The sequence below is a fragment of the Indicator indicator genome, chromosome 14 (genome assembly GCF_027791375.1).
Source record: "Indicator indicator isolate 239-I01 chromosome 14, UM_Iind_1.1, whole genome shotgun sequence".
NCBI classification, from domain to species: Eukaryota; Metazoa; Chordata; class Aves; order Piciformes; family Indicatoridae; genus Indicator; species Indicator indicator.
The window spans coordinates 6326760-6350208 of record NC_072023.1 but is presented as its reverse complement, the minus strand read 5'-3'; the positions used below and the strand labels follow the sequence as shown (position 1 = coordinate 6350208).

Sequence of the window (23449 nt, the reverse complement as noted above, 5' to 3'; positions counted from 1 at the left end):
GCAACGTAAAAACTGTCTCCTGATTTGTAGAGGTGCTAACTATATGTAGTGTGTGAGCAGTATAAGTAGGGGGCAAAATACTAGAATTTGGCATTAATGGTGATTGGTATGGATTCTCTCCTTACAGGAGTGGTCTAAAACCCATTCAGAGCAGTTGTAATCATTGTTCGTATTTAACATTCACTAAAGTTAGTTGTGTAGGAGGACACATGTAATTTAATTCTGTATTTTCATCAGCATCAAATTGGCCAAAATATTTTTAGCATGTCTGGTGTAGAAAATATTACTATAAGATGCAGACCAAAGTCAATAGAGATGTTATAATTTTTATCTCACATGAAATGCCAAGACGATGCTTCATAAGTTAAAGACCAGTCAAGAAGTTCAGCAGGAAAACTGCAGTTCTTACCATCACCACCCTGTTAGGCGGTGGCATTACCTTGGAGGCTGTGAACTGTAAAATGATTAATGATTGTGTTTATTCCCACACTGAATTGCTGGGAGAGAGGGAATTGACTTACACTGAAAGCAGCAAAATGGAAGTCATGCACCTGTGACTAAATACCAAGATAAGTATCAGAGACTGTAATGAGAGTTTAAACAAAAAATCAGAGAGTGGAAAGTGAGGGCTAAGAAAAGGAGAGGAAGGAAAGAAGAGAGAGAAAGGAAAGAAGTGGAAAAAAAATTTAAATCATATAACCAATGCAGGAGGTTAGGAAGTGACCTTTGCATCACCTTTCAATTCCCACAATATTCAGGTGAGATCATGTTTTTTTTTTCAGTAATGATGCTTCATCATGTTCTGCCTCTTGTGTCTTTGAAAATGCATCTGTGACAACATGGCAAGATAAATGATATTCAAAAGTGAGAGCAATGAAATGCTCCTCTGCTAAGGCTACAAAGACAATCCCCTGAGATGTGTAAAGGGGAAATGATTTCTTTAAAAGCAAGGAACTTGACGAGTATTTCCCCCAGCAGGATGAGAGCCTGTGAGTGCAATGTGTCCTGTAGCCGGAGTACAAAGGCTCTGTCAATGGGCTATCCTTGATCAAGTTGGCAGCAAAGAGCAGCTTGCAGAGGTGACAGATCATGTGCACATTTAATGCTCCTGCTGAGTCTCTGTTGCTCAGCAAGAAAGCAAACAATAATCATGTCAAGACCTCCAAGTGATGAAATTAATATTCGTAATTTTAATACTTATTTTGGTAGGGGAACCTCTTTCTTTCACTGGTGTTTATGTCTGTGATTTTATGGGTTTGTGGGGAATGCACCCTCAGAGTTTTCCTGACACTTCCAGCACCCAACTGATCATCAAGATTCAGTCGAGTTAATAAAAGCAACTTAAAAGCTGCCTTTGTATCGTATTTCAGCATCACACATAGGTAAGTTTTTGGAAGGTTATGTATGTAGAACCAAAGGAAGGGAGGCAGGACAACCTGCTGATCCAGCACAAGTTAGTGTCAGAACTGAAAACATAATGTATGATTAGCTGGATCCACACAAATTTATCCAAGCCAGAAGGCCACATCATTGCAAGTGCTATGTCCCAGAGGATGCAGTTGAGCTGGTCCAGGATGTGTGCTGATGTGTCTGCTCGGTATTCCACTGTTGTACAATTTACAGAATCAAGTGTGGACTAGCTTGAACATCTTAAAACTTCATCCCATCACATAGTATAGACATGTATAATGTTTAGTAAAAAAGAGTTTAAGGAAACCGAAGTGAAGACATAACTTACTACACACTTGAGCCATTTGCCTTTGTAAATAAAATCAGACCAGATGTTTGCACATTACAGATAGACTAGATTTGTCACTTGACAGAGCTATATCCTGCTGAGTCTAGAACAGAGGCTAACTCTTACACTGAAAGGAAAAGATGTCCTGTCACTCCAGAAGCAAAGTGCTTTGGAGAAAGAGCACCAGTTTAGAAGAAAGAATTCTTACTATTTGTTTTGGTAGTATACATGTTAATGTATCAATAATATTCACTTCATATGTCTTGGGTTAAAAGGAAGATGACTTTCTTAATTGAGCTAAATATTTATCATACATCACCTAGTTAGCTGCTTCTTCTGGTATGCGGCAACAGAGATCAATGGGAAGATGAGGCCACCACCCAAGCTGCAGGTAGTATGATGCCATTCTGATTACAACTTTCCTTATCCTTGTCTGTAGATTTCCTCTTTCTAGATTGGCAGTTTCTTCTGTGAACATTCAGTGCTTTGCACTGTAATTCTGCTCTAATCTCTGGCAGCAATTATGAACTCCAAGAACCAACCTAAACATCAATAACCCATGGGAATGGCAATATAATGAGGACTTCTGCTTTATCAGAACCTGGACTGGATCAGGATCTTTCTGTACTATCAGGATCATTCAACTCATGACCTACATATTTGCTTGCTGTTTTACAGGCTTGTTTATCAGTAGATAGTTTCGGTTCCAAAGAATAGTGTTTCTAAAGTCTTTCTTTATGTTCTTGTATAGTAAATGAGAAAAGAGAGAGAGTTTTGAAAAGTCAACAAGCTCTGTCACATGGACCATTAAAAAAAGGACTGGGAAATGTTCTGAAGAGCAAAATCTTACATAGGCTGAGAGACTTAGAGGAACTCCTCTTAGAGTTTTTCTTGCTCTTCTGGTTTCATTTTCTCTGTCTGAGTGTCCTTGAATATTCCAGAAGACTGGAAGAACCTCTCAGAGTAGTTTTAGATCAGGAAGTGGGTGCTAATGATCTCTTTCAAGTACACCCTGTAATATCCGGTTGTTTATTATCCAATAAAACAGAGGTCACAACAAACAAATGGTACTGTAGAATTAGGCACTAAAAATCACTTTTCACTGAAACCAGTTTCTCTGGTGAGTTATTTTGAGTTGGTATTTCTAATCTAACACAGATTTTAAGAAGACCCACAGAGACCTGTTATAGTGTTTTGTATCTATGCAATGTATGCACAAGTATTGTTGTTGGCAGAGGAACGCATCTTGTCTTCAGACAAATAAACACAGGACCTGCCTATCTGAATCTTAACCATCCCTGAGCTTCTGAAGACAGCAGTGACAAACTACAGGGTTTGTATGAAATGATTCAAAGGGTGACATCCATCAGCTGTAAATAATGCTAGGATTACAAAGATGAGGTACTCAACTGATGCACATATAGGAATTGACTTTCTGGATAGATACTTGCACACAGTGAAGATAATGTTGGTATCTTTCTTTCTGACAAGATGACAACAGTAGCTGGATGCCTAGAAGCCACAGCTTGGAAAAAAGTGCACTGGGGATGTCAGATGCAGTTTCTTAGCACTTTATTCATTAGAAGATGATTAAACCTCAACTCTTTTTCAGAGAGAATAAGTAGTTCTAGAAGATGTGCTTTAAAGATGTTTTGTGACTTAACCTGGGGGTGCCAGGAGAGGTTATCTTGGGCAGGCTGTCCCTAGTGTTTGAGTCTCTTGCTCTGCTTTTCCATGTCATCATATTCTTTCCAGGAAAGGCAGAGTCATTTGTATTGCCTTCAGGATGTTCTCACTACTTGTAGTTCTGTTGTAAGACAGCATTTCTAATTAAAGCTGCAGTCACCTTTAGAGGGCAAAAAGCTCTTTTTTCCTTTCCTCTGACACATAATTTGACTTCTAGGTTTCTGAACTATATCCCTCCTTGACTAATCTTTGAAGTGTGACAGCTGGCTCACGGTTGGATAAAAATTACTGAGATAGTGGGGGCAGTGCCCTAAAGAGATAGCTGGGTTTTGGTTGTGGTTTTTTTTTTTTTTGTTTTCTTTTGTTTTGTTTTGATTTTTTTCTCCAGTTATCTGGCTGGTTTGTATTACTTACAGTAACCTCCTGGTTTTACAGATTGCAAGACTGGATGTTACAAAAAAATTAGATGAGATTGGCTGGGATCCATGGGAGCTTAGCTAGATTCTACAGCCAGGGCACTATGAATGTATTGGCATTGATGTCTCACCTCTTCTGTTCCCCAGAGGATAAAAATCCAGCAGGCACAGGAAGCAACAAGCACACAGTATACAGAAGATTTAGCTTTTGCTTGTGGCAGGCCCATCAAATGTTGTGCTTTACATATATGACTCACTTGTTTACTTCTTTCCAATCTCAGGATCATTTATAGTGTCAGTAACTTCTCATGTTTACAGCATGATGCCTCAGCTTTTGTCTCTCTTATGCCAGGAAACAAATGCTACTGATCAGTCTGCTAGGCAACTCTGCCTGATGTGCAAAGCCCCAACCAGTACCAGCGCAAGTGTGTTCAGCTGGTTCCAGGGAGTGCTCGCTTCACCCCAGCTGCAGCCTCCTGCCACTTGCCCTCCTGCTCCATATTATCCAATGCTCAGAGCTTGCTCCCATTGATACTGAGAGACTAACACACAGGGCAGTTAAAACTGAGAGCTCAACAACTCCTCTATAACATGCTCTGGCTGGGCATTGTGAAGTCAGGGGCAAGAGAGACAGTAAAAAGAAATGCTGTAGCTAAAGCTATAGCTGATTTTACCTTTTGTTCTTAAAGGACATTAAAAAGATGCTTTGAAAACCAAATAAACACATGAATAGATCAACACCAGGGAGATCTCATTGCCATTGCATACTCCCTGTGTGACTTGCAATGTAAAACACTCAGTTCTACTTGCATTACCCATGCTGGCTGACTGTTTCTCTCAGACAGGCTAAGAAGAGTATAAAAATGCAAATCTTGCTCTGCTGAAGTTAATGACAAATCTCTTATTGACTTATATGGGATTAGTTTCAAGGACTTTGTAAATATCTATAAAATAGGACTGTGATGAGCAGATGATCTCAGCATGAAAAGTTATATTCCATTCAGTCTGTGGCTCTAGCCAGCCATACTAGTCCAGATGTTTACATGACAGACTGATAATTTAGAATTACTTTATTACTAATTATAAATGCTAGATTAGATATCATGAGGTATTCAAGGTCTCCTCTTAAATGCTGGCTCATGGTCTCCTTTATAGTTGGGTATAAGAAAGATTCAAGCAATAATAATTCGGTGTTAAAATAGGATCATGTCAGAAGTCTGTGCAAATATATTTGAAGTGCTCTCGACATCTTTTAAACACAGGCTTTGAAAGAAAACATATAATTGCACTTCTGTTTTATACCAACCCCACTATTACACTGCTGCTGATAATTTTCCTTGTTTGTCTTAAAATTATTTCAGGAAGGTAATAAAAGTAAACTGATGTATTGACTGACAGCCTTAGTATAGGTTTCAGTAGGAAAACAGGAGCTGCTCTAGGCATGCACAATGCCCCAAGTTAAGATCAATCACACTTGGTACTGTATTTATATTTGTCTCACTGTTCTCCTTTGTGGCCAGAATTATCCATAAAGGTTTTTGTCTTCCCTTCACCCTACCTACCTTTCCTGAGATAATTTTTAGGAAAAGCACTCAGGAAGCCCAAAAGCCCTATATGGGAACAGTACTGTAATGTCCTTTTAATGTGTGCCTTTTAGCGATGCCACTTACAATTTAGCTTTGGTCCCAGAGATCTGAGATGTGGCCTTCAGCCTTCCTAATCCTGACCTGATGTAAAAGGTTTGTTTGATTATGTTTGGCCCTCATTTGAGGAGCTGTCTGACAGGGTGAGACTGGGCAACAAGACCTGTGCTACCTAGAAGCAATGTATCTGAGACAGACCTGGGGCATAATGGTGGATATGAATGGACAAGCTTTGTGCTGAGTCTACTCTGTAAGTAGGAATGAAGGTGTTGGTCTGGAGGACTGCATGTCAGACATTTTTGCCAGCAGAAGAAGCTCTTCAATGGTAAAAGCTAAAGAAATGAAACTGATATAATATCACAGAAGAAAATACACCATTGATTTATAAGGCCAGCCAGCAGAGATGGTGTAGCAATGCAGCCAGAGATAGGGGGCAATGCAAAGGGGAAGCAACCATCTGTTTTCCTCTAGGTTTTAATGGACCTTGTATTTTTTTTTTTCTGTTTTAAAGAGTCATCTTTACAGTCCATTTGTGCCCTCCCCTTCCTTCTCTCATCTCATCCCTGTGATGAATAGTTAGTCTCCTTATCAGGAAAGGTTTCAGGTAATGCTTGAGTTTTATAGCCTCAGCCTTTCCGTAAGCAAACAATCAAGCAACCTTTAGTCTCTCCCCCTTCCTCAGTTTTCCTGGTGCTATTTTTTCCACAAACAGAAGTGCCATCTAGTACACTGGAGCAGTGGGCAGAGGTGAAGGCAGGGATAGGGATAGGGAAGTGCCTCAGAGAAGGATTGTACAGCCTGTGTTTGAATCTACAACGTGGAGATCTCTTTCATCCTATCCAGGGACAAAAATAATGGAGAACATCTGAAAGAAAGAGTCAGAAGAGAAAAAGAAAAAAAGAGAGCACACACAATGAGTTTAAACTGAGCAGCAATGAAGAAAAGAATGTTGGGTCTGGCCCTTTGGCCTTTGTATTTTTCATTCCAGCTACTCCAGCTACTCCAGCAGCAAGTTGACTCAAGCGAGTGTAGCAACAACAGTTATGTGATCAATGTGATGCTCATGAATTACTCGGATTTACCGTCATCTACTGATATTTTGAAATTAGCTGTGGAACGAGCCATGGAAAGGGTACAAAAAGAAATCCAGACAACAGGTAAGGCAACAGGTTTTGGTTATCCCTCATTTGACCTTCAGAAAGCTGCTCCTCAGACAGGCTCCTTGCCTGTCTGTTCAGCTTATATAGATCTTTCAGAAATAGTGATCTCCCTCTGTACAAACAGAAGTGCTCTACAGATGGGCAGAACCATATTTGCTTTAATGGTGTTCAGGCAGACTCTTCCTGCATACTTTTCTGGAGATGTTCAGTTGGGATTGAGAACATGGGAACTTCTGAACTGGATCAGACAAGACCAGTGATTCATCTAGTGTAGTAACCAGGATGCCCTTTGTTCCTCTCCTGACTGGATTAGCTTTTGCTTTCTGAAAATTATTTTCCTCTTGTCTCCATCTGTTGATTTCATTATGACTTGAAGTGTGAAGAATCTGCAGCCCATATGCTTTTCCCTCATTTAGGGTCACTGCAGATGATGCTTTTATTTATTTTGATAGCCTACCTCTCTTTTTACTGTCACCAATCTGCTATCGTTCTTTAGAATATCATGGGGAAAATATTCCAAATAAATGATACCTATTCCTCTTCTGTCCTCTAACTGAAGAGATTTTGTCCAATTTTCTTGGAAAGTGCTTTAAAAATGTCTCTTATAAAATGGCCAACACTAGAAGTACTTTGTATTGAAAATACTAGCACTCAGCAGAAGCAGTCAGCAGTCCACACTGGAGTAAATTTTATAGTCTTGTCCAAAGTAGTGGAGAGATAGGTGGACTTCCTAGCAGCTTTTTGGTGGGAGACATCCTAGCAGAAGACTGCTCATACCTGTGGCAGAGAAAGAGGCATATAGTGTATGAGTGGCTATCTACAACTCATAATGCTGGTTACTTCTACGTTTGTATTACAGAAAAAAATGTTACAGTCAACGCCACCTTCCACAGCTTCACCTCCTCACTCTATGTCTCAAAAGGCTGTCAGACCAGCACTTGTGAAGGTGTGGAGCTCATCAAGGAAATTTATGTGAGTAGCAGGCATCTTTAAGTTAATGTCTTAAAAATATAAGACTTTTTTCTTTCTCTCTTTGTGTATAAGTCTCTCTGTCTTTCCTTATTAACTTCTGGTCTTGTTGTTCAGTTCCAAACAAATTTGACAGAGAAGTGAAGTTTTCAGGGGGAAGATGTTCCTGCAGGCTTTGTGAAGACAAGCAGGCAAATACTGGAGAGAAATTCTGTGCATGCTTCTCAGAGGCTGTCATTAGATATTTGGTGCTAGCTAAAGCAGTCTTCTGCTTCAGGTTCATTTGCCTATGCTTAAACTGTCCTCATTTTTATATCTTCACAGCTCCTTGTGTGGCCTCATAGTCAAAGCAATCTGATACAAAAAAACCAGCAGCCAACTAAAAAACTCCAAGAACTTCAACAGCACAAACAATGCAAAAATAAAAAGATCCATTTCCAATTGGATGAGACCCTGGCCTGGTTTGCCATCAGTTTACACAAATACACCAAAAAAGAGAGCTGTATGAGGATGGGGACATGCAGGCAGAGAGATTATTAGGCTGGCACTGATAGCAAAGAAATGTGTGTGGAACTATGCCCAGAGGGCAAAGATGAAGTGCTCATTTCTCACTAGAAATCAAAGAAATCATGTGGGAGAAACTATGTGAACACCTTGATATGTGGAAAAGCTCCATTCAAAACTGATGCCTGGCAAGAAGCTGTATTTTGCTGGATTTTCTCATGGCTAATAACTGTGCTGTCTCTCACCGCTGATTGAAACTTTGTCTATCCAATGTGAATTTTCAATTCTACCAGTGTATGATCACATGCTATAATCTTTGTGAAGAAGTCACTAATGACACACAAAGCTACTGATGAGGCCTTTCTTGGTGGTCACAAAAGGAAGTTTTTCTGTACAAGCTTCATCTTCATGTACACATAACTGATAGTTTTTCTGGTATTCAGTATCTTGTAATTCCAACCACTTCTGCAAATGCAAGCACTTCTGGAGCATGTGCAGCTGTAAAAGTTGCAAGATTTTAATCCTAATTTATTGTCTGTATCTTAACAAGGGCCATACTCACAGGCACTATTTGGTCCTCTGCCTTTTCTTAGCTTTCTGTAATTCCTCCCTCCTTCACTCTAGGTTTGTTCTTTTAACCTTTCTGTTTCTCTTTTTCTACTCTTGCCTTTGCTGGGTAAATTCTGTGACTTTTTCTCATATACTAAAGTTTTCTTTGTTCTGCCATCCTCTTCTCTTTGCCAGTGCTTCTGCACTGTCCCCACTATTGACCTTTTCTGATCCCTTGCAGGACGATGGCATGCTTGGCTGTGTTGTCATAGGACCTGCTTGCACTTACGCAACCTACCAAATGGTCTCGTAAGTACCACCTGTTCATTGTGTCTCCTAACTTTATGTTTGCTTTTCTATCATCTGCTGGATATGCAGCTGCCCAGAATAATGTCAAAGTCTTTTACTCAGCAGCCAAGGAGCAGAGATGGATGAGTCCTTGAGCCTTTGCAGTTTTGTTATAGCCCTTGGGGTGAAATGGTGCATGATACCCAAAAGGGCATGGGGAGCTGGGGGCAGCGAGAGAAGCTGCCTGCACAAGTTCAATGAGGCTCTGCAGTACCAATACTGACTTGAAATCTTCTTGAGGATCCTTCTGTTTCAGGTTCAAATTGCTGTTAAACTAATGCAGGGCACAAGAGGAGAGGGAGCTGAGGATGGAAATCACGTGGTAGCTGCCTTGGTGCAACAGCAATCCGTTCAGACTTGTCCTCTTGTCTCTCCCTTCAGAGTTGAAACAATACTGAGCCTGCCTCTGATCTCTGTAGGGAGCTTTGGACTGTCCTGTGACTACAAAGCAAACCTTACCCGCCTTCTGACCCCGGCCAGGAAAGTGAATGATTTCTTCTATTATTTTTGGAAAGACTCTCGGCTGCCATTCAAAACAACAAGCTGGGAGTCTACCTATATTTACAAGAGGAACAACAACTCAGAGGCGTGCTTTTGGTAAGGTCTGAACCCACCTCTAACCCAGCTGTTGGTATACTCTGCCTCCATCCATTGGACATGGCTCTTGCAAGCTGTCCTTTGAGTCCTACAGCAGGGACATTCCCAAAGTTCAAACTATATCTTTCTTTGAACAAAATAACCCCCAATGATTGCTATGCTCTCACCAGCTTGGAGCAAAGGAGACAGTTTTCACTTTATGACCTGAAATATCAGCCTCTGCTTGATTCTCAAGAATTCTGGGTTTTCTGCTGACCTAAAATCAAAGGCTGGTTCTAGTCAAAAAGGCTCTTTACTCTACTGATATTTATCATTACTCTTCTATTATTGACTCTTATTTAATTTTCAGCTCACATGAGTGTCTCATTTGAATTATTTTTCCAGTTTTGGAACAAAAATTAGGCCAATGCTGATTAATTAAAAAAAAAAGGTCTCATTTCTCCTACTAACTTTATAAATGTAGCTTGAAGGCAGACATGAATTTATGGAAATAGCTATTATTTATCTTTCCAATTAATAACATGAGAAACTTGCAGAATTGTAAGTAAAATTTATGACTGTATTTGTTCCAGAGTGATATAAGCATACACTTAGAGAATATTTTGTGTACAGAAATAGTTATTTTTATTAATTAAGAGGCCTAAAAACTTATCCCCAGTTCACTACTTTGTAGATATTTAGGGACTTTTATTGTTTCCTCCTTTTTTAGTACAGATAGCAAGTTGATCAGATGATTTAATTGCTATGATTGCCTGTCTTTGATGCTTTGAAATATCAGTGCACCTTGCTTATCTTTTACTGTAATCCCTATTTCTCCACATTTACAGCTGTAATTGCCAAAACACTGCACACACTTTAGTTAAATCCCTTTAATCCTGCAAATTTCATACCTTTCAAGGAAGTCAGTGCATGTAAGTTATTTACCAAGTGTTTCTTACCTTGTCTTTATTAATGCTTCTGTTCAGGACCTTTTTTATGACTTCAGAATTATCCAAACTCTTTTATTTTATAAAAAGAATTAAAAAAAAAAAACCATCTCTGCCCATTTCTGCTTTAATAGAATCAGTTTGAAGGTTTTTGAACTATCTCATTAAAAACAAAATCCATTTTTCTAAAGCACAAGCTATACTGGATGGGCTAATTGTCTTCTCCATATATGTATTAAAATAAGTCAATACCCACACTGACAGCAAAATCAGGTTGTGTCTCAATTATGCACTTGTGTCTCTAATTAATGGTTAATTATTATGTTCCTCAAAAAGAAAAAAACAAAAAGGAAGCTAAAGGTATTTGTTCTATTTTTCCCTCTGCAGTAACTTTATTTCAGACACAAAATGTTGAGGCAAGAACAGGATTTAGGAGTTGCTGGTTTTGCTTAGTATTGCAGCTAGCTTTTCCTCTCGTGGTTGTTTCTTCTGTACATGGCTTTTGGGTTTTTTTTGCTTGGTTTGGTTTTCTGTCCTCATTTTTCCCCTTCAAGTTTTAACTGACTTCGTGCAGAGGGGTTTTTTTAATTGCTACTTCTGTCACAGAAGAATACATGTATGGTTTTTATCTCAGTTTTTTCTGCAGCTCTTATTTATTCCTTTGAACCTGCACATTTGTCTTCTAAGATTACCACTGATGTCATGAATCAGGAGAGCTTCTTGGCTCTGCCTTCCAGTTACTCTCACTTACTGTAATTTCTCCATACTCCTGATTTCTTTCTTGCTAATGTCTTATTACATCATTCTATTCTCCAAACCCATTCTTTGTACAACCAGGCTCAAATACCTCTGAGTAACTATCCAAACACTTTTATGTCCTGTATTGATTTTCTTTCTTCTACCACTGCAGAAAAGACCTGTTCCATACCACCCTGCAGACACTCTTGTGTGCTGTAAACAGACTGTTTCACGTTTTGGGTTATTTAGGAGAATGTGAAGAGTTAGCAATTTCCTAACAGTATCTGTGCTCCCTTGTGCCAGGTACATGAATGCACTAGATGCTGGAATCACAGAATTCTCTGAAAGACTGAAGTTCAAGGACATTTTAAGGACTCCAGATCAGCTTAGAAAAACTGTGAATGATCCAAACCGGAAAAGCAATGGTAAGGGGGTGCTGAGGGTGCACTGTCTTCTGCAGGTAAATTGCTTCTTCCAGGAAATCAGACCTGCCCCTTAGGGATAATCTTTCAACAGAAATGGTGAAGAAATGCAGCTATACCATTTCACATGGATGCAAACATAAAACAGTACATAGTTCCTGGATTCCTCTCTTCATCTCTATAAAATGTGATGGAATATTCTGGTTCCAGAGAGCTGTTTGGATTACCTTTTTAAAGGTATCTTTGATACCTTTATCAATGATCTGGACAAGGGGATTGAGTGCACCCTCAGCAGACTGGCAGATGACACTAAGATGGGAGGGATTACTGATCTGCTTGAAAGCAGGAAGGCTCTGCAGAGAGGCAGGATGGGAGTGCTGGTTGACAGCTGTATGAACATGAGCCAGCAGTGTGCTCAGGTGGCCAAGAAGACCAACAACCTCCCAGCCTTTATCGGGAATAGCGAGGCTGGTAAGACCAGAGAAGTGGTTGCCCCCTACACTCAGCACTGGTGAGGCCACACTTTGAGTAATATGTTCAGTTTTGGGGCCCTCATTGCAAGGAAGACATATATGGGCCTCACTTGTGCCATCAAGGGGTACTTCTTCTGGAAGTGATCTATCTAAATTAGAAAAAATGTGTGAGTAAATACCTCATCTTCTCCTGAGACTAAGCACCTGGCATCAGCAGATGGGATGAGTGTGAGAGTAACAAGTAAGCCAAGGAAACTATTACTTCAATGTCATTTAACCTGGAAATGTTCATATTCAGTAGCCTGTATTGCATCAGAACTGTTAATGCTTGTTTGAGTGAGATAATGGTAGTACTCTAGTGCAATCAGTCAGAAAATGGTGCAGGCTTTGAGGCACCTTTTACCATTTTCACTCACATAACCCAGTCCTACTACAGAGAGTACACCTCTGTGCCTGGGTCCAGCACAGTGCAGGTAATGTGCCTTAGTCCAGTATTGCTCTACTGCCTTTTACTTAAGAATGGAGGAGCAAGCAAATGTTCTCTTTTTGTCTTTACCTTTCACCAATCTGCCTTCATTTTTTGTCCAATCTGTAGTGATCATCATGTGTGGCTCTCCAGGTGACCTCACTGAAGACTTAGAGACAGTGGAAGTGGATAAGGACATTGTTATCATCCTGATAGATCTCTTCAAGTAAAGTGTCACTTTTGCTTTTCCTCTTTTCTCTGCAGTTTGAACAATAGAGATAATAGAAATAGTCTAAGTGGAAATGTTTAGTTGAAGAAATGCTCTCTCACAAAATGTTTTCCATTACCATCAATCCTCATATCTTGCCATGTATCTAAGCAGCTTAGTGTTAAATTTACAGCATGCCCTCCACAATATCCCCTTTAGTTTACATAACATTTTTCTAAGGCAATGGCAGTGCAAAAAAGGTTAATATCATCCCATGAAACCCTGAGATAGGAGGCCATGAGAGAACCACAGAATCCAAAATCAGAGTGGTCATGAGCTGTTCATATGAGATATTGTACATTCTTCATACACTCTGCCCAAACAGGCAATTAGGTAAATGTGGCTTTCAGAACGTGGCTCTTTTTAGTTACTTTTTTACATTTTAAAGCGTGGTACAACTTTCTCTTCTACTTTATAACCATCTCTTCAACATCTTTATAACACATAAATCTAATTTTCAAAAACATTTCTTAGTATATACATACACACACATATATCTATGTATCTATATATACCTCAATTTAATCTTTACATTACTAATTACAAAATCTTTATAGGCGAGGACCAATATTGAGGACTGCTATAATCTGACCTTATCAATGGTAGCCTCAAAGTTTTGTCTGTATATAAGAACTGAGAGCTGAACTCGGGCCCTGAGCCTAAGTGACACAGCACAGCTCACATCTATATGGCTAAGTGTGGATGCCCAAACTGCTTTATGGATATGGCTCTGGTCACCACAGCAAGTCACAGACTGGGAGAAAGCTAGACCAAAACCATGCTTAGAACCGTGCTGGCAAGTTAATGGTACGGATGATCATAAGGCAAACGCATGTGCCCATGTCTCAAGCTTACTTATTTCACTGTTGATATAGCCCCTAAAAAAAAAAAAATCCATGAACTTCTGGGGCCCATGGGACTTCCTGACCCTCATGTGTAAAGCTGATGTTGACATGGCATGGTAGAGCACTTTGGATTACTGACTTCAGTCACTTAACCTTTGGGCCCAAAGTGGAGCTTGTGGTTCAAGTTCTAGTAGGATCTCCTGTACAATTCCAGATTCACCATGTATACTTTTCAGAAATGCCTAGAGGTTTAGACTTCCCACCACTTTATCCAGGCACTAGGAATCACCAGCTGCTTTTCCTGAAGAAATGGCCACAATTCCTATTTCTTTGCAAACACACAATGGGGTCTATATTTAGGAGTACTTTTACTTACTGCTGTTGCATTTATAATGGTTGCCTCAGAATAGGTGAGGGTGATTAGGGGCTTCTCTACTGTGATATCCATCCTTCTGAAATTCCCAGCTGCCTCAACCCATTTTATATACTGTCCTCCTTAAATTTGCTACATACCCCTGATTTGGCTGAATATCTCAAATCACAGAATTATTTTGGTTGGAAAAGACCTCTAAAAATCATTGAGTCCAACCATTGACCTAACACCACCATGGCCATTAAACCATGTCCCAAAGTGCCATGTCCACACTTCTCTTGATGATGACTCCACCACCTCCTTGGGCAACCTATTCCAATGCCTGGCCACTCTTTCTGTAAAGAAATTTTTCCTAATATCGAATCTAAATCTCCCCTCATGCAATTTCAGGCCATTTCATTCTATTGCCTGATACTAGAGAGAAGAGAAGAGACCAACACCCAACTCACTACAGCCTCCTTTCAGGCAGTTGTAGAGAGCAATGAGGTCTCCCCTCAGCCTCCTCTTCTCCAAACGAAACCATCCCAATTCCCTTAGCTGTCCCTTGTCAGACCTGTTCTCTAGACCCTTCACCAACTTTGTTGCCCTTTTCTGGGCATGGTCCAGCACCTCAATATTTTCTTGTAGTGAGTGGCCCAAAACTGGACACAGTACTTGAGGTGTGGCCTAACCAGTGCCAAGTACACAAGCATCTCAAATCACATTCTTCTTGAAACAGAAACAAAAGACAGCCATGTTAGTTCCAAACTAATTCAAGATGTAGGAGAAGATGGTGGGCAAGGTCCCTTGAATCTCCTGGAGTCAAGTCCCTCAGACAAAGCAGTGGGTTTAAATTTTCTTTTCAGCTCTGAGCCCTCTGGCAGCCACGATACAAACACAGTGTTTAAGTCTCCGTCAGGGAAGGTAGGATGCTGTAGGATTATTCAGTCTGCTGAGGACTAATGAATTTTCCTTTTTACCTGGCTAGTTCATTCCAAGCACAAATGAAAAACGCTTTGAAATTGCTCAGGTTGAAAAGAGCAATGTAAAAGTCAGAAGGTTCAGTGAAAGGCAGGGACAGGGCTCTAGTGTTAGGACACCCTCTGATGGTCATGGACTGAAGCCTGTGGCCTCCAAATAATAGAGTATTGACTGAAAAAAAGCAAAGGAATGGTTAACCATGAGAAATGAGAGAAGGTTCTTACACTGCTATCTCTAGCAGTGACAGATGCTGCCACTTGACACTCTGTCGCTAAATTCCTCTTTAACATGTGAATCCAGTCATTGCCAGTCTGCAAAGCACTTCCAGATAGACTGTCAGTGTGATGAAACCAAGAGTTTCATCTGATTTTCCTTGCTCACTGAATGAACCAAATCACTAATCTGCTTTCTGCACCTCTCCAATTGTTCCATACCATTCTGGTAAATGCTTTTAGTGCAAATCTTGCTGTGACCAAGTCTATCAAAATTAGAGGAATATGCAAAAGAGTGCAGAAGAAGTCAGAAACCACAGATTATTTTTTTTTTTCTAAAGATATATAAACTCCTGCTTGATGGAAGAGGAAATAAACAGGACAGAGACCAGTTAGAATAGTAACAATAATTCACTGAAACCTTAGAGTTTCACATCGCCAGATCTCTCTCTCTGATATTGCCTTTTAATGGAGCTAAGCAAAGAAGCTGGCATCATGGAATGAGTAACAGAGAGAGTTTTGTCAACAGTGAAATATTATTTCTAGAACTAGAGTTTAAACCTGTTAAATAACAGTGCCACTGGGGAGAGGAGAATGATTCTGACATGTTTACCACCGCCCTTATTGCTGATTGTTCTTGGGGTTCCTGTGCTTTCCTTTGCAGTAACATGTACTTCAAGAACAACATCTCAGCCAGTTACATGCAGAATGTACTTGTCCTGACTCTGCCACCAGCTCAAGACACCCTGAATACCGTTGATGACTCCATCCTGGTAACCACGCTATTTTATAGCTGATTATTGCATTCAATTAATTCATATTCACTAGGAAATGAAAATTAAAAATACAGCTGCAGACATCCTTCATCATGCTTCTATGCTGGTATTTTCTTACTTCATTGCAGGATGACATTTTGTCTTACTATAATGATGGAAAAATGTAATACCATAAGGCAAACATGCAGGCTCTCGTATTCCCACTTTGTGAGGTTGAACTCAAGCTTTTAATGCAGTCTGCAAGTGTCATGTTCATGGGTGTGAGGGAGACTTACAGGTACATGGCCTTCTGACTCCACCTCTGAGGGGCTACCATCTTACATGTAGCTGCAAGGCATTGCTGAAGGAAGATCTATAGGTGTAACTGAGATGTGAGGGTGGAAAGTTCAGAACTAATAACTGTTGGCTGATTTCTGTGTGCAGATATGAGTAAGGGGTGGCAACCATTCTGTTTCTCTCCAGGAGCTTTCTGTTTAAACTGCAAAACCAGGATTTTTTTTTTTGTGTGTGTGTGTGAAATATGTATTTTTTTTTAATTTCCTGAAAAGCGGAAACTATGCACACCCTGTATCTGCTTAGTGAAACTGATACTCCTGCCATCTGCCCAGGAACCAGACTCTACGTGTAGAGTTCCTTCCAGAATTTGTGGCTTTGAGCTCCAGCTCTCCAGCAGGCAGCCTGAAGCTTTCTGGCTTGAGATCCCTCAGTCTGAGCTCAACGGTTCTTGGGTACCAGCTCTGTGGCAGACTGATGAAAATTCTGGCACAGTTCCTTGCCCCTGAGCTGTGGCCATCTGGAAGCCCAGACTTGCTGGCACCATAATGCATTATCTGCACAGAAACTCTAATCCAAAAAAAGGAGCTTTGGGTCCCCCAGAACTTGCAATGTGCAATTTTTGAATCCTCTGTATCAGGATCAGCATGCCAGAACTTCACACTGGCCTCCTTTAAGTTTTTAACATCTCCCTGCCTTCATATACCAAAAATATATTTTGTTTACCTGTATTTTTCCAAGCAGGAATGATGATGTGGCATTGCCCATCTACTCACTCAGAGTTCAGCAGATTCTAGTCTTCCGTGCTGAATTTTTTTGCCAAATGGAAACCACCAGGCAGAAACATGAACTTTCAAAGTGCTGTTTTTTTTTCTGTTGCTCTAGATGGAAGATGACTTTGTTGTTGGCTATTATAATGCAGTCTTGCTGTTTGGACATGTTCTGAAGAATTATATCCTCTCCCAGAAGCCAGTGTCATCTCTTAGTCTCATCAATGAATTCCGAAATATCACTTTTGAAGGTAAAAACCCTGCACAGTCCTGACTGACTTTATGAAAACAAAGTCAAGCCATGCTGAGGGACTTAGGAAGTTCCATCTTGGAATGAGCTACATAGGCAATTGCTCAGTCTGGACATTTGCTGACATACAGAGACAGGAAGTTAAAGGAAAAAAGAACTTCATTCTTTTTCTTCCCCCTTCTTAAAAGAGTAAGGGGAATAAAGTATCTCTAAATTTCCTTTCTTGCTGATAGATGCAAACTGCAGGTGGAAACAGGCCATTTCCCTTCTCACTTCCAAAACGGTCCCTTCAAGGGAGGTTACTCTGACGTTCTTGGTGTGCTGAAGAGACATTACAAATACATTTTTCTATAGCTAGCGAGAGACTTTCCTCTTCAGTGCAGCCAGTTTTAACACCTTTTATTGGGTTTTGTAGAAAAAAGGTAGTGTGCTATTCAGGGAGAAGTAGTGGCACACTCAGCCAATGCGTATTCTGGCAGGTGCATGAAGAAGAAAAATATCCTGAGCATCAGAAATCCTTTATTCCACATATTTGTGTTTCTGAGAAGACAAGCCCTCTGACTAATTCCTTGTGTCTGCAGGGTTACTGGGTCCTGTGATTCTAGATCAGTTTGGAGACATTGATACCAATATGACCCTGCTGTACACGTCACAGACTGCAAATCATGTATGTATGTCCAGGGAGCAACTGCTTGACCTTACGTATGATGAAAGGAGAAACAAAATGCCCTCTACTATTGCATAAGAATGATGAAAATAACTACAGCAGAAGTGGTGGTGTGCCAAGGCATGCTGTGCATGCTGGGAGGGGGTCGTGAGAGGTGTGCTGGAGATTATGGATTGATGTTATCTGGTGATTCAGTAGAAGTGCAGCTGGTGTTTTGTGAGACTGATAAATTTCTTTTCAGAGACAGGGAAGGAATGAGAACAAAAATGGCAGCCAAACATATGGCTAAGCTGAGGAATTCACCACTGTAGCAGAAAGAGCAAGAATTACGTTAAGTTTGGGCAATACATTCATTAAGGGTAGCTTGAAGTGAGGAACAAAAGAGGGAGGGCACAGCTGCTGACTGTTTCTTCCCTCCTACACTCATAGTTTGGAACTCTTCTGTATTTCAACACTCAAAAGAATGAGACATTCGAGAAGGCTACAAGCCCGGATTTTATCTGGAAGAACCACAAGCTGCCCAGTGACATCCCAGGCGCTGGTGAGACACCCATTAAACCTACTTCTTCATCCTAAGATCCACCTACTCTGCAGACCAGCACACTACCTTCACACTGCCCTCAGCCAGTGATGCCAGGAGCTGGGAGCAGAAGAGTATCTTTCCTTCCTCTGCCCCAGCCTCCCATGTCTTTTGCATCCAGACCAGCTCCAAATCTGCATTTCTGTTTAAACTCTGCTAAGTCTCTGATAGACTCCATACTGTACCAGTGACTGTATGGGTAGTGTTGTAGTGTGTTTTGGAAGAGGTCATCCCTGAATACATAACCTTCACTAGAAGATGGTGGTGGTGTATGTTACTTGAAAAAGTGTTCAGAAAAGGCAGCAGAGTTAAGGTTATGATGAGTTATCTGACTCTAAATTTCTGTATTGCTGATGCACCATGGTGGCTTCTGCTTGCCCCTTTTCCTTGTCATAGGGAGCTGGGGAGAGGACACAACACTGTGCAGATTCAGGATGCTTCTCAGGAGGGGTGTCTTAGAAGAGCTGGCTCTTGGCAGAAAGATAGTAAGAAACTAGGATATTGCTCTGTTTAGACCAGAAATTAACATCTCCTTTTCTTGCTTGTTTGGTGACTCCTGGATAGACTAGATGAACCCCCTTGCTATCCAACAGAGCAGAATACAGCCTTGTCTGTCTGATCAGACTGGGATTGTTTCCCCAGTTTAGACTGATGCCACATGGGAACTGACAATGGAAAGGCATATGCAGGATAAAAACTACTGCAGTGGCAGTGGTTGCAAGGGTTAGAGCACAGTAGGTTTGCGTTCACCTGAGTCATTCCCATGACTGGTTATGGTGTCCAGAGGTGCCAGTGTTAATGGTCTCTGCTAAGACCTCCATTGTTTCTCTGTACTGCTTAGGGAATAAGCAAAGCAGCAACCAGAGAAGCAAACACCTTGTGCTAGGAGTCCATTCACAGTATAGTGGTACATGGATTCAAACATTTTTTAATTTCTCAGAGAAGTAAATCATAGAGCTCCAAAATACAGCCTCCTTTCATCAGGGAAGTAGGAGTTCATTGTCAGGGACCCATGGGAGCTGCCAGGAGCAGGTGCTAGCATTGTTGAGGCTCCAGTTAGACATCTCTGGGAAAAGCAGAGGGAGTTCGGTGAAGCTTTCATTTGTATCTCTGACGAATCTCTCATTCCCTTCACTATGTCCTTGTCTCCTATGTTTGTTAAGCTACAAATCAGTAGCTTAACATTTGGTGCTTAATGAAGACCTGACTTTTTGGTCAAATTATACTAAACCAAAGTAAAACTACCTCCCACAGGCACTTGATTGTTTTCACGTTTTTTTTTTTTTTTAAATTACATCTTTCTTCGGTGTGATTCTAAAGAAATATGTTATCCAAACGGCAACTTTTTACAGCCAAAATTTAAATAATCACCATTTGTGTGCCAAAACACACCCAAACCTTCCAACCAGAAATATGGTTTTATTTTTTATCTCTGGGGAGGCAAACAGACACAGCAACCAGACACAGCAACCAGAGCCCTGATCCATCCTAAGCTGAAACTGGGAACAGCTGCTACCTTCCTTCATCCTAGAATCCCGCAAAAAAAAAAAAAGGCTTAATCCACATTTTCCCATTTTTCAGGACGTTTCAACCCTCACTGTAAGTATGGATAAGGTTGGTTTTCAATGCACAAACACCTCTGGCTCCAGGCGACCTGAAAACAGTTAATTTGCGATGCACTCTCCGTTTGCACGTTGTAATGCTAAGAGCCAGGAGGTGTCAGCAGAGACTCAGGAACGGGAAATTGTGGCCCCACAGAGCTTCCGCGGGAAACGGCAACCTGCTAGCTTTGTGCTGTCATCAAATTAATTCCCCCTCTACAGCACACGAATTTCCTATTGAAGAGTACAGTCCACTCAGTAGCACTCATCATCCCAACACAGAAGTATTCATAAACGAGTTCACAGGCTCCAAACCTCTGTCCTCAACTACAGAATGTAAATGTAAATAACTAGGCTAATAAACGGAGAACATAGATGTGAAATGTTGAAAACTCTGACCTCTTGTTGGATATCAAGTTCTTGCAAGAAATGCCTTTCGAATCCACAAGTGGCTGTACTCTGTATCAGCTGCAATTCTGTCTGAAAGCTTTGGGTATATCCTGAAGCAGGTTATATCAGTAAACAGTCTGGGTGATGAAGGTATGAGCAGTTGTGGAAAATTCAGGTTCAAAGCAGTGCATGTCTTTCTCAATGAATGGGTACCCAGCAGGTCTGGAAAGGAAAACACAAATGTTACAAAGCCTGAATCAGAAAGTCATCACTGAGTATTGTGCTTAATGATAAAGCCAGTAAGAATCAAAGCCTTGTTCCCCATTTCAGACAAAGCATTATCCAAAGCAGTCATTAAGCCCTGGGTAGGCTGAGGGCAAACAATGTTTCCTGCCAGTCAGTGACTCTGATTTCAAATCAGCTGCTTACCCCATTTACACCCCTACCCCACAAAAAGTTGTACCCAAGGATTGCCTCTGCCATCCACTCTTATGAAGTTATTACATGGAGAAGTTTGGCTAGTTGATTATTTTAAACATAGTTACTAATAAAATCTAGCTTTATTCCTGGACTATCCTAGTTTGTTTTTAAAGAGAACACCTGGGAGCTGCTGCTGAGCTGAAGTGAGATTCAGTGCTTTTATATCACCTCCCAGCTGGGTGTCCCTATAGAGTGCCCATGCAAGACTGCAGTGCTCTTCTGGGTCATGCTTCATTCTGCAGTGAAAGAGGCACATGCCATTTCTATACAGTGCTTGGCTTTACCAAAGCCTCTTAATTTGGATGTCACCAAAGAATACCCCTGCACAGCTTCTGTGATTTGCACACATATGGGTGAGGTAATTTATTCAATTTCTTAAATGTTGTTTTTCAACGTCCTCTGTCAAGTTGTTTATTTTTAATTTTTTCTTTTCTGCAGGCCCACACATCTTGACTGTTGCTGTTTTCACACTCACAGGAATTGTGATTCTCGTTCTGATCATCTCTTTGCTGGTTCTAAGGTATCAACCCCTTTGACCTTCTGTTCCTCCTTGAACAGTTTTCCTCCTAGGGCAATGCCTTTAATTTCTCCTTCAAGAGCCTTTCATTAGCTTATCTTACATACCTGGGTGGCTGCCCTCAGTGTGAACTCTTTTGTAGATGCCAAGTTGTGTTTGCATCCATAGCATTGTTATGTCAGGTTAATAATCAAGGGAGAAGATGCAGCAAGGCTCACAGATTTTGCATCTGCTAAAAAGCTCTGATTCCTAGCCATACAGAGAGAGATATGACTCAGACCAGCCTTCAGACCTTTTCCACTTTACTGTAAATCTTTAGCTTACTTGGGGTTCATTTATGTTTCTTTAATCTGTGGGTGACATAAAAGTTCAATCTGGAAGGAGATATTTGTCTTGAGTCACTATAGGAGTCAAAACATCATGATAAAACATGATGAAGCTTTATCATGATGGAACAAGCAGAACTAGAAATTAGTGATGTCTCCAATTGCTGGAAGAAATGCCACTCTATTTCCAAAGTATATGGTTTTCTTTCATATTTGTTTTAAAAAATGTCTTACTCAGGTTTTCAGTAGCTCAGCATCACTCTTTGCTATATATCAGAGAATGCCAGAAAAAGTGAGACAATAAGGGCTTAAGCAAAAAGATGAAGTTCTTAAACCTCATTAGAAACCCACCATACCCAGGGTCTCTTATTTTGTGTGGATCAATCTGCCTTGATAACTAAAGTTTTTCCTGAGGGAAAAATCAAAGACGAAGGTATACAACTCTTACACATCCAGATGTACGAAAGAAACAGAAGGGCTAAATATTGCCACATCTAAGCACTATCATATAAACAGGTGAAGTTTGTAAATGCTATGAAAATTGCTCAAAATTTGTCTGGAGAGGGCATAGACTTATTGTAGAAGGTTCTATACCCTTCCACATTTGTAGACTAATAAAATCCAAGATTCTGTTTAGACGATCACATTATTAATGTATACAGATCACTGCAATATTCCCAAGCACCAAATATAGAAGAGATATATAAAATATGAAAGAGATTTATATAAAAATAAAGGATAGTTTAGAGTAAAATTTGCCCTTTTACTGTTGAAACAATACCAGACTTCTGAACTATAATTGCTACTGAAGATTGTCTCCCAACACGAAGAGAAACTCAGCTGTGAAAACAAATTAAAAAACCTCATGGTTCCTTCTTTATCTCCCACATTTCTAGGATGCTTGAACTATCCCACAACTCCTTGCATTGTTCTGACTGTTAAATAAAAAGGCAAAGTCCTGAAAAAATACATAAAAATACATAGTAGACCTAATAGATTTTAGTTCAGGTTGATTTGTACTTAATCACCAGCTGATACCAGTTTGAATTGCAGTGCATCCTGGTAATACAGCACAGCTCACAAGACTGAACTGAGAAAAAGAGTTCTTACTGCAGCTATTGGTCTCCCTCTTCTTACACATATATACCTTAAAACATATTGGAAAAGGGAACATTTATGTTTTTAGTCACAGAATCACAGAATCAACCAGGTTGGAAGAGACCTCCAAGATCATCAAGTCCAACTGATCACCCAACCTTAACTAATCAACTAGACCATGGCACTGAGTGCCTCATCCAGTCCATACCATGGGATCTCCCATTTGGAGTCATTACTGTGTTGGGATTCTTCTGCAGTCTCTCCAGTCAGCTCTGTGGGTTTTTGGGGTTTTTTTGTGTGGGTTTTTTGTTTGGTTGGTTGGTTGGTTTTGGTTAATAGAGGAAGGACTTGCACAAGTAAGTAATCTGATGAGTACTAGCCACCTTGCAGCTTTTCTCTAAGAGAAATTCTGCAAGAGAGGCAGCAGT

At 40.5% G+C, this 23449-nt stretch overlaps 1 protein-coding gene across 1 annotated transcript in view; it reads left to right on the top strand.

The window, feature by feature from the left end:
* Window positions 1-6417: 6417 nt before the first annotated feature.
* GUCY2C (guanylate cyclase 2C) overlaps window positions 6418-23449 on the top strand; it is a 50068-nt gene continuing 33036 nt past the window's right edge. The window contains exons 1-11 of the mRNA XM_054386578.1: window positions 6418-6640; window positions 7503-7615; window positions 8907-8974; window positions 9395-9610; window positions 11578-11699; window positions 12765-12861; window positions 15958-16066; window positions 17228-17363; window positions 17944-18029; window positions 18459-18570; window positions 21519-21600. Of these exons, the coding sequence (XP_054242553.1) occupies window positions 6418-6640; window positions 7503-7615; window positions 8907-8974; window positions 9395-9610; window positions 11578-11699; window positions 12765-12861; window positions 15958-16066; window positions 17228-17363; window positions 17944-18029; window positions 18459-18570; window positions 21519-21600 (1364 nt within the window). The remainder of the gene's footprint in view (window positions 6641-7502; window positions 7616-8906; window positions 8975-9394; window positions 9611-11577; window positions 11700-12764; window positions 12862-15957; window positions 16067-17227; window positions 17364-17943; window positions 18030-18458; window positions 18571-21518; window positions 21601-23449) is intronic.